Source organism: Cherax quadricarinatus, chromosome 86, assembly GCF_038502225.1.
Source record: "Cherax quadricarinatus isolate ZL_2023a chromosome 86, ASM3850222v1, whole genome shotgun sequence".
NCBI classification, from domain to species: Eukaryota; Metazoa; Arthropoda; class Malacostraca; order Decapoda; family Parastacidae; genus Cherax; species Cherax quadricarinatus.
In genome coordinates this window covers 11,507,786-11,520,177 of record NC_091377.1, presented here as the reverse complement: position 1 = coordinate 11,520,177, position 12,392 = coordinate 11,507,786, and the positions used below count along the sequence as shown (strand labels likewise).

Here is a 12,392-nt window from a genome sequence, read left to right as displayed (position 1 = left end):
AAGCCAGGCCTGTATTGGAGTATGCAGCACCAGTTTGGAACCCACACTTAGCCAAGTACATACGGAAATTAGAGAAAGTGCAAAGGTTTGCAACAAGACTAGTCCCGGAGCTAGGAGGTATGTCCCACGAGGAGAGGTTAAGGGAAATCAACCTGACGACACTGAAGGACAGGAGAGATAGGGGGATATGATAACGACATATAAATATTGAGAGGAATCGATAAGGTGGACAGAGACAGGATGTTCCAGAGATGGGACACAGCAACAAGGGGACACAGCAACAAGGGGACACAGCAACAAGGGGACACAGCAACAAGGGGACACAGTTGAAAGATGAAGACTCAGATGAATCACAGGGAGGTTATGAAGTATTTCTTCATTCACAGAGTTGTCAGGAAGTGGAATAGTCTGGAAAGTGATGCAGTGGAGGCAGGATCCATACATAGCTTTAAGAAGAGGTATGATTAACCTTATGGAGCAGGAAGAGTGACCTAGTAGCGATCAGTGGAGGGGGGGGGGCAGGAGCTGTGAATCGACCCCTGCAACCACAACTAGGTAAGCACACACGTACGTTGTCTGACTCACCTTACAGAGAAGGTTAAGAAGTTCTCGCTGCTCATCGTTGGTGATGGATTTTGGAAGCGCCTGAAGAAACATGATTAAGACTAATTAAAGGCCTTATACACACTCCCTAAAAACCAGCAGCGACTCCTATATTACTAACAAGACTATCATTCTCTTGGGAGGATAACAGTTATGTCACTAACAAGACTATCATTCTGTGAAGAATAGTATAGATTTTTTCCCTCAAAGATAGTCAAAACAATCATTGTTAGTATGGATATAAGTTTATAAGTTATGAAGTTCATGCTAAGCTGGTCATTACTCTTACTATGAAGGTTAAGCTTGAAGTATTTATCAAGCTGTTGAAACAGATGATCATTATTATCCAAGATCACAAGTCATATTCTCGTCATAACAGTAATAACTCCTCTGTTGCTATTTCATATATACACCGCACACATTTTATAACAGTAAATTCTAGATAATAGGTATATTATTATTATTATTATAATCAAAAAGAAGCGCTAAGCCACAAGGGCTATACAGCGCTGCAGGGTAGGGAAGGAAGCGAGGGTATTGGGCGGCAGAAGGGAGGAGGGATGATCAGTAGGTTACAGAAAACAGCGGGGCAGGGGATAGTACGGGGGTAGAGGGTAGCAAGAGATAGAGTTAGAAAGGGCTGAAGGTGATAACAGGTATAGATTATTGGGTCAGATTCATCTATACATTAAAGATTACTCGAAATATAGAGAAACAAAACTGCATTTTTTACGTGAACTTAGGAAGTAGTTCCGTCTGACAGACATGCTAAGTGCGCAGGTTGACACTCAACTCTGAGTGTTGTTTAGCCATAGGAAAACCTTAACACAGGTCTATGTCGTGAGGTGACAGGTTTAGCGGTGGCGATGTCTCTAAGTAGTCACTGGTACTATGGCAGGAACGCGGCAACATGATGGTGGGGTAGTCACTGGTACTATGGCAGGGACGTGGCAACATGATGGTGGGGTAGTCACTGGTGCTATGGCAGGGACTTGGCAACATGATGGTGGGGTAGTCACTGGTGCTATGGCAGGGACGTGGCAACATGATGGTGGGGTAGTCACTGGTGCTATGGCAGGAACGCGGCAACATGATGGTGGGGTAGTCACTGGTGCTATGGCAGGGACGTGGCAACATGATGGTGGGGTAGTCACTGATACTATGGCAGGGACGTGGCAACATGATGGTGGGGTAGTCACTGATACTATGGCAGGGACGTGGCAACATGATGGGGTAGTCACTGGTACTATGGCAGGGGCGAGGCTACATGGTGGGGTAGTCACTGGTACTATGGCAGGGACGTGGCAACATGATGGTGGGGTAGTCACTGGTACTATGGCAGGGGCGAGGCTACATGATGGTGGGGTAGTCACTGGTGCTATGGCAGGAACGCGGCAACATGATGGTGGGGTAGTCACTGGTGCTATGGCAGGGACGTGGCAACATGATGGTGGGGTAGTCACTGGTACTATGGCAGGGACGTGGCAATATGATGGTGGGGTAGTCACTGGTACTATGGCAGGGGCGAGGCAACATGATGGTGGGGTAGTCACTGGTACTATGGCAGGGACGAGGCAACATGATGGTGGGGTAGTCACTGGTACTATGGCAGGGGCGAGGCAACATTATGGTGGGGTAGTCACTGGTACTATGGCAGGAACGCGGCAACATGATGGTGGGGTAGTCACTGGTACTATGGCAGGGGCGAGGCAACATGATGGTGGGGTAGTCACTGGTACTATGGCAGGAACGTGGCAACATGATGGTGGGGTAGTCACTGGTACTATGTCAGGGACGTGGCAACATGATGGTGGGGTAGTCACTGGTACTATGGCAGGGACGAGGCAACATGATGGTGGGGTAGTCACTGGTGCTATGGCAGGAACGCGGCAACATGATGGTGGGGTAGTCACTGGTGCTATGGCAGGGACGTGGCAACATGATGGTGGGGTAGTCACTGGTACTATGGCAGGGACGAGGCAACATGATGGTGGGGTAGTCACTGGTACTATGGCAGGGGCGAGGCAACATGATGGTGGGGTAGTCACTGGTACTATGGCAGGGACGTGGCAACATGATGGTGGGGTAGTCACTGGTACTATGGCAGGGGCGAAACAACATGATGGTGGGGTAGTCACTGGTACTATGGCAGGGGCGAGGCAACATGATGGGGGTGGGTAGTCACTGTTACTATGGCAGGGGCGAGGCAACATGATGGTGGGGTAGTCACTGGTACTATGGCAGGGGCGAGGCAACATGATGGGGGGTAGTCATTGATACTATGGCAGGGGCGAGGCAACATGATGGTGGGGTAGTCACTGGTACTATGGCAGGGACGTGGCAACATGATGGGGGGTACTCACTGGTACTATAGCAGGGACACGGCAACATGATGGTGGGGTAGTCACTGATACTATGGCAGGGGCGAGGCAACATGATGATGGGGTAGTCACTGGTACTATGGCAGGGACGCGGCAACATGATGGGGGGTAGCCACTGGTACTATGGCAGAGACGCGGCAACATGATGGGGGGTAGTCACTGGTACTATGGCAGGGGCGAGGCAACATGATGGTGGGGTAGTCACTGGTACTATGGCAGGGACACGGCAATATGATGGTGGGGTAGTCACTGGTACTATGGCAGGGGCGAGGCAACATGATGATGGGGTAGTCACTGGTACTATGGCAGGGGCGAGGCAACATGATGGTGGGGAAGTCACTGGTACTATGGCAGGGACGCGGCAACATGATGGGGGGGGGTAGTCACTGGTACTATGGCAGGGGCGAGGCAACATGATGGTGGGGTAGTCACTGGTGCTATGGCAGGGACGTGGCAACATGATGGTGGGGTAGTCACTGGTACTATGGCAGGGGCGAGGCAACATGATGGGGTGGGTAGTCACTGGTACTATGGCAGGGACGTGGCAACATGATGGGGGGTAGTCACTGGTACTATGGCAGGTGCGAGGCAACATGATGGTGGGGTAGTCACTGGTACTATGGCAGGGACACGGCAATATGATGGTGGGGTAGTCACTGGTACTATGGCTGGGGCGAGGCAACATGATGGTGGGGAAGTCACTGGTACTATGGCAGGGACGCAGCAACATGCTGGGGGGGGTAGTCACTGGTACTATGGCAGGGGCGAGGCAACATGATGGTGGGGTAGTCACTGGTGCTATGGCAGGGACGTGGCAACATGATGGTGGGGTAGTCACTGGTACTATGACAGGGGCGAGGCAACATGATTGTGGGGTAGTCACTGGTACTATGGCAGGGGCGAGGCAATATGATGGGAAGGTAGTCACTGGTATTATGGCAGGGGCGAGGCAACATGATGGTGGGGTAGTCACTGGTACTATGGCAGGGACGTGGCAACATGATGGGGGGTAGTCACTGGTACTATAGCAGGGACACGGCAACATGATGGTGGGGTAGTCACTGGTACTATGGCAGGGGCGAGGCAACATGATGGTGGGGAAGTCACTGGTACTATGGCAGGGACGCAGCAACATGATGGGGGGGGTAGTCACTGGTACTATGGCAGGGGCGAGGCAACATGATGGTGGGGTAGTCACTGGTGCTATGGCAGGGACGTGGCAACATGATGGTGGGGTAGTCACTGGTACTATGACAGGGGCGAGGCAACATGATTGTGGGGTAGTCACTGGTACTATGGCAGGGGCGAGGCAATATGATGGGAAGGTAGTCACTGGTACTATGGCAGGGGCGAGGCAACATGATGGTGGGGTAGTCACTGGTACTATGGCAGGGACGTGGCAACATGATGGGGGGTAGTCACTGGTACTATAGCAGGGACACGGCAACATGATGGTGGGGTAGTCACTGGTACTATGGCAGGGGCGAGGCAACATGATGATGGGGTAGTCACTGGTACTATGGCAGGGACGCGGCAACATGATGGGGGTAGCCACTGGTACTATGGCAGGGACGCGGCAACATGATGGGGGGTAGTCACTGGTACTATGGCAGGGGCGAGACAACATGATGGTGGGGTAGTCACTGGTACTATGGCAGGGGCGAGACAACATGATGGTGGGGTAGTCACTGGTACTATGGCAGGGACACGGCAATATGATGGTGGGGTAGTCACTGGTACTATGGCAGGGGCGAGGCAACATGATGATGGGGTAGTCACTTGTACTATGGCAGGGGCGAGGCAACATGATGGTGGGGAAGTCACTGGTACTATGGCAGAGACGCGGCAACATGATGGGGGGGGGGGTAGTCACTGGTACTATTGCAGGGGCGAGGCAACATGGTGGGGTAGTCACTGGTGCTATGGCAGGGACGTGGCAACATGATGGTGGGGTAGTCACTGGTACTATGGCAGGGGCGAGGCAACATGATGGGGTGGGTAGTCAATGTTACTATGGCAGGGGCGAGGCAACATGATGGTGGGGTAGTCACTGGTACTATGGCAGGGGCGAGGCAATATGATGGGGGGGTAGTCACTGGTACTATGGCAGGGGCGAGACAACATGATGGTGGGGTAGTCACTGGCACTATGGCAGGGACGTGGCAACATGATGGGGGGTAGTCACTGGTACTATAGCAGGGACACGGCAACATGATGGTGGGGTAGTCACTGGTACTATGGCAGGGGCGAGGCAACATGATGATGGGGTAGTCATTGGTACTATGGCAGGGGCGCGGCAACATGATGGGGGGTAGCCACTGGTACTATGGCAGGGACGCGACAACATGATGGGGGGTAGTCACTGGTACTATGGCAGGGGCGAGGCAACATGATGGTGGGGTAGTCACTGGTACTATGGCAGGAACGAGGAAACATGATGGTGGGGTAGCCACTGGTACTATGGCAGGGGCATGGCAACATGATGGTGGGGTAGTCACTGGCACTATGGCAGGGGCTAGGCAACATGATGGTGGGGTAGTCACTGGCACTATGGCAGGGGCGAGGCAACATGGTGGGGTAGTCACTGGTACTATGGCAGGGGCGAGGCAACATGATGGTGGGGTAGTCACTGGTACTATGGAAGGGGCAAGGCAACATGATGGTGGGGTAGCCACTGGTACTATGGCAGGGGCGAGGCAACATGATGGTGGGGAAGTCACTGGCAATATGGCAGGGGCGAGGCAACATGGTGGGGTAGTCACTGGTACTATGGCAGGGGCGAGGCAACATGATGGTGGGGTAGTCACTGGTACTATGGCAGGGACACGGCAATATGATGGTGGGGTAGTCACTGGTACTATGGCTGGGGCGAGGCAACATGATGGTGGGGAAGTCACTTGTACTATGGCAGGGACGCGGCAACATGATGGGGGGTGGTAGTCACTGGTACTATGGCAGGGGCGAGGCAACATGATGGTGGGGTAGTCACTGGTGCTATGGCAGGGACGTGGCAAGATGATGGTGGGGTAGTCACTGGTACTATGACAAGGGCGAGGCAACATGATGGGGGTGGGTAGTCACTGTTACTATGGCAGGGGCGAGGCAACATGATGGTGGGGTAGTCACTGGTACTATGGCAGGGGCGAGGCAATATGATGGGAGGGTAGTCACTGGTACTATGGCAGGGGCGAGGCAACATGATGGTGGGGTAGTCACTGGTACTATGGCAGGGACGTGGCAACATGATGGGGGGTAGTCACTGGTACTATAGCAGGGACACGGCAACATGATGGTGGGGTAGTCACTGGTACTATGGCAGGGGCGAGGCAACATGATGATGGGGTAGTCACTGGTACTATGGCAGGGATGCGGCAACATGATGGGGGTAGCCACTGGTACTATGGCAGGGACGCGGCAACATGATGGGGGGTAGTCACTGGTACTATGGCAGGGGCGAGGCAACATGATGGTGGGGTAGTCGCTGGTACTATGGCAGGGACACGGCAATATGATGGTGGGGTAGTCACTGGTACTATGGCAGGGGCGAGGCAACATGATGATGGGGTAGTCACTGGTACTATGGCAGGGGCGAGGCAACATGATGGTGGGGAAGTCACTGGTACTATGGCAGGGACACGGCAACATGATGGGGGTAGTCACTGGTACTATGGCAGGAGCACGGCAACATGATGGTGGGGTAGTCACTGGTACTATGGCAGAGGGGTGGCAACATGATGGTGGGGTAGTCACTGGTACTATGGCAGGGGCGAGGAAACATGATGGTGGGGTAGCCACTGGTACTATGGCAGGGGCATGGCAACATGATGGTGGGGTAGTCACTGGCACTATGGCAGGGGCTAGGCAACATGATGGTGGGGTAGTCACTGGCACTATGGCAGGGGCGAGGCAACATGGTGGGGTAGCCACTGGTACTATGGCAGGGGCGAGGCAACATGATGGTGGGGTAGTCACTGGCAATATGGCAGGGGCGAGGCAACATGGTGGGGTAGTCACTGGTACTATGGCAGGGGCGAGGCAACATGATGGTGGGGTAGTCACTGGTACTATGGAAGGGGCAAGGCAACATGATGGTGGGGTAGCCACTGGTACTATGGCAGGGGCGAGGCAACATGATGGTGGGGTAGTCACTGGCAATATGGCAGGGGCGAGGCAACATGATGGTGGGGTAGTCACTGGTACTATGGCAGGGACGTGGCAACATGATGGTGGGGTAGTCACTGGTACTATGGTAGGGGCGAGGCTACATGATGGTGGGGTAGTCACTGGTACTATGGCAGGGGCGAGGCAACGTGATGGTGGGGTAGTCACTGGTACTATGGCAGGGGCGAGGCAACATGATGGGGGGGTAGTCATTGGTACTATGGCAGGGACGTGGCAACATGGTGGGGTAGTCACTGGTACTATGGCAGGGGCGAGGCAACATGATGGTGGGGTAGTCACTGGTACTATGGCAGGGGCGAGGCAACATGGTGGGGTAGTCACTGGTACTATGGCAGGGACGTGGCAACATGATGGTGGGGTAGTCACTGGTACTATGGCAGGGGCGAGGCAACATGGTGGTGGTGTAGTCACTGGTACTATGGCAGGGGCGAGGCAACATGATGGTGGGGTAGTCACTGGTACTATGGCAGTGGCGAGGCAACATGATGGTGGGGTAGTCACTGGTACTATGGCAGGGGCGAGGCAACATGATGGTGGGGTAGTCACTGGTACTATGGCAGGGGCGAGGCAACATGATGGTGGGGTAGTCACTGGTACTATGGCAGGGACGTGGCAACATGATGGTGGGGTAGTCACTGGTACTATGGCAGGGGCGAGGCAACATGATGGTGGGGTAGTCACTGGTACTATGGCAGGGGCAAGGCAACATGATGGTGGGGTAGTCACTGGTACTATGGCAGGGGCGAGGCAACATGATGGTGGGGTAGTCACTGGCACTGGCAGGGGCGAGGCAACATGATGGTGGGGTAGTCACTGGTACTATGGCAGGGGCAAGGCAACATGATGGTGGGGTAGTCACTGGTACTATGGCAGGGGCGAGGCAACATGATGGTGGGGTAGTCACTGGCACTGGCAGGGGCGAGGCAACATGATGGTGGGGTAGTCACTGGTACTATGGCAGGGACGTGGCAACATGATGGTGGGGTAGTCACTAGTACTAGGGCAGGGGCGAGGCAACATGATGGTGGGGTAGTCACTAGTACTATGGCAGGGGCGAGGCAACGTGATGTAAGGTATTAGACAATGCACAAATATCCCGCACGAGAGAGAAGCTTATATCGACGTTTCGGTCAGATTTGACCATTAACAAGTGATACCAGCACACAAAGGTGAGGGAGCTAGTATATATACAGGAGAGGGGGACGGACGAGACAAGGAAGGGGCAGAAAGAATTTCTGGTCTGACTTGCACCATTTACCAGTCATTTGTGACTGGTAAATGGCCCAAATCAGACTGAAACGTCGTCATAAGCTTCTCTCCTATGTGCGGGATATTTGTGCATTGTTCTAGTCACGGTATTGTGACGTTTTGTTTTATATGAGAGATATACTTGCCTCTGTTTCTACAAGATGGCCTCTTGTAGACACAAATATCACAGCTATAGAGTGAAAATCTTTCTACACACCAGTCGAGGTATTTGGTAAAACAAGAAATGCAAAATTCACATGGCAAGCATATCTCAAAATGCAGATAAATGGTTCAGAGAACCGCCAGGTTGATGAATTAGACAAATGAGCAACACTTCGGTATCTTTATTGAGGAAACGTTTTGCCACGCAGTGGCTTCATCAGTCTTATACAAAAAAGAATGGTGAAGAGCAGAAGGAGTTTGAGGTAATCAGTCCCCTCAGCCTGGATTCGATATAATCAGTCCATCAATTTTGAAGAGAATACAACATATTCGTGAAGAAGTGGATTATATACTGTAGACAGGTGAGATGAAGCAGTTGTAAGCAATATCAGTGGACAAATCCACGTGGAAGTAGGTCACGACTATACGTTAGGCAAGTTACCTACTTCCACATGTGGATTTGTCCACTGATATTGATTACAACTGCTTCATCTCACCTGTCTACAGCATATAAGCCATTTCTTCGCGAATATGCTGTATTCTCTTCAAAATTGATGGACTGATTATATCGAATCCAGGCTGAGGGGACTGATTACCTCAAACTCCTTCTGCTCTTCACCATTCTTTTTTGTATAAGACTGATGAAGCCACTGCGTGGCAAAACGTTTCCTCAGTAAAGATACCCAAGTGTTGCACGTTTGTCTAATTCATCAATATGCCTCAAAATGATTAGAAGCAAAGCCCTCCGAACGATTCAAATGTAGATTAAAAAATAAGCTGGTTAATTCGACAATGTAAGAGTACCAGCATATTGACCACAGTATTATTATTATTATAATCAAGGGGGAAGCGCTAAACCCAGAGGATTATACAGCGCCTGGGGGGGGGATGTGGAAGGCATTCAGGCTTAATTCGGGGAACTGGAGCACAGATCCAATTCCCTAAATCAAGAGCCCCTCACCAACATCAAGGAACCTTCCTTGAGGGGATTGACCACAGTAAATTACTGTACTGTACATACAGCGCTACAGACTCTCTTTCAAGATATATTTAGTCGTGTACCTCCTGGCTGCTACACAACAAATAAAGCCAAAATGGCAGGCTTTATAAACCTGATTAGAATACACCAGGAGAAATTATGTAACAAATGAAGCTGAAAAAACACCATTAACAGAAAAACTAGCCAGACCACCACAAGCTGCCCCGACACCTCAACTAGTGCGCATGTCCCGGCTACACCAGACAATGTAAGTTTATCCCTGAAACTACAGTTTTGTTCCTTTTGCTGCTGCACTGATTCAGAACAAAGTTCTAATCTATGAACAAGAAACTAATTCATGATTTACTAAAGCAGTTAAATCCTGTATAATGATGCTTAAAAAGCATATTTTTAACTCTAGAAACTAAACAGTTGGAAAAAATTGAGCATGAAGCGAGCAAATAAGCCATCACTTTTACATTTATAAAATGTGATGAGACTACGCAAAAGAAAGAGATTGTATATTAGTTCCTGCATTAACTAAGAAATACTCGAGTACTGGTGTAACCTCAACAGACATGGCTAAGTACCATCTCCTACCTCATGCCATTTTCTGAGCAGTTTACGGCACCGATTCAATCGCTTTCTGCATCTTATACGTTTTTCTAAAAGCTGTGTGGAGATACATGAGAGAAGTACAGTCAGAATGGTTTCCAGATAAAAATTCTCAAAACTATAATAAATCCATTTTTTTATACCTTAAAGCGGTAAATGGAATTGGTAAATATATTTTTATGCTGTTATACTTTTGAAAATGAATGAGAAACATTGTATCTTAGATAGAATTTGACATGCGAAAAACTGTCACCTTGCACCAAAGCAGCTAAATAACTAGGCTGCAATATACCAGGCTACATGCTGTCTATATATTGCATTAAATAAGAGGCTACAAGCACTATATAATCCACAAGACCATTCAAAAGTAAAAGTGATCTTCATACACTAGACAAGATTACGAACTATTTTCATACTGCCCTAGACGACAAAGACTGCAAGCTGTCCATATACAGAAAAAAGATAAGGTCACAAGCGGTCTTCATAATTTACTTGACAAGATGAAGAAAAAAAATATGTATACAATAAGTATCTTTCTAAAATCTAGGATATAAGCCACAACCAGTCTTCATCAAGCATCAGATAATACAAAGCCATCACAAGAAGGTACAAGCTGACTTAACCAAGCAACGGATGATACAAAGTAACGTCCACTGCTGCTGTGCACAAATTATGGAGACGTTTCGCCTGTCAACAGGCTTCTTCAGTCAATACACAGGGCAGTACATCATGCAAACTGATACAGGCTAAAGAGATTTTGGAAAGCTTAACAATTCACTGACTGCCATACCACGGGTGGGGTTTGAACCCGTGATCAGTTTGTTTGCAATCGTGTCATTACGATTTCGTGAGTCACTGACTGCGTTTGTATAAATTTGCTTGTATTGAGAAAAATATTTTCCCCACTGAGGAAGTGAATCGCTTCCTCAATGTCTTGAACTGTCTAAATTATGTCCGTATCACCATACCTCTCCTGTCCACAGGCGAAACATCTCAAAGTTCCTCTCACCAACTGTCTTTTATATCGCTTAGTCTGACATGCATCACTCGTCCCCAACTCCTGTCTTATTACCCGAGACAACTTGATGTAAAAAGCTTTCACTGTACTAGTGCATTAGAAGATACAAGACCACAAAGTCATGTTCAAAATGAACGAGAAGATATGAAAAAAATATGTTCAAAGAGTACTATAGGTTACGAGCTAGGTTCTAAAATTACCATAACAAGCATAGGTTCCAAAATTACCATAACAAGCATAGGTTCCAAAGTTACCATAACAACTATAGGTTCCAAAATTACCATAACAAGCATAGGTTCCAAAATTACCATAACAAGCATAGGTTCCAAAATTGCCATAACAAGCACTGCTTCCAAAATTACCATAACAAGCATTGGTTGTTAACGGTATTGATACACTGTGGGAGAGAACACTTGTGTACCGGACTGATGAAGCCACTACTGGCGAAACCTTTCATTTAATAAATGTCCTGCACTGTACACGGGTGACCTTTTCCACATAAGCAAAGGCTCGCATCTCAACTACCACACAAAATGCTGATTAAACAAGAATGTCCCCTGCGTCAAAGATGGACTAACATTATTCAGTTTATCGACATTTTGTGAATTGTTGTAGCCATAGTATTGACTTTTAAAGGTACACATTTATAAATGTCATGTAAATACCATAACTAAAGAGTTCGCTGAAAGCAAAACAAAATAATAGCAGTATTAGCGAGAATGTATGAAATTGGCAATAACAGATAGAGTAATAAAAGAAAGTAAAGAGATAAAAGGCAAGAGCAGCTTAGCATGCGGAATGTTAATTTAAAAAGTGAAGTTCTGAAGGTACAGAGGAGCCTGAAATATACAAAATATTCAGTAAACAGCTAAGCTTACAAAATAATATTTGCATGTTCAAATGTTATGAAATATATATATACTGTATATCGTGCCGAACAGGTAAAACTGGTCAATTAGCAAGAACTCATTTAAAATTAAGTTCTTTCTAAAATTTTCTCTTATACGTTTAAAGATATATAATTTTCCTTTATGTTAATGTAAAAATTAATAATTTTGTACCAAAAGAACCCTAGAAAACTTACCTAACCTTATAATAAGCGCAATTTAATTTAGCCTAATCCGACTAAATACATATTAGATAAGTTTATAATAATTTACTAATAAACAAACACAATGAAATATACTTTTTAGTTAGGTTCAGA

The 12,392-nt window shown here is 48.5% G+C and overlaps 1 protein-coding gene across 1 annotated transcript in view; it reads right to left on the bottom strand.

Moving 5' to 3' along the window:
- The window catches only part of LOC128703084 (kinesin-like protein KIF19), a 295,621-nt gene that overhangs the window by 105,190 nt on the left and 178,039 nt on the right, over positions 1–12,392 (bottom strand). Inside the window, exon 13 of the mRNA XM_070103638.1 lies at positions 586–645. Within this exon, the coding sequence (XP_069959739.1) occupies positions 586–645 (60 nt within the window). The remainder of the gene's footprint in view (positions 1–585; positions 646–12,392) is intronic.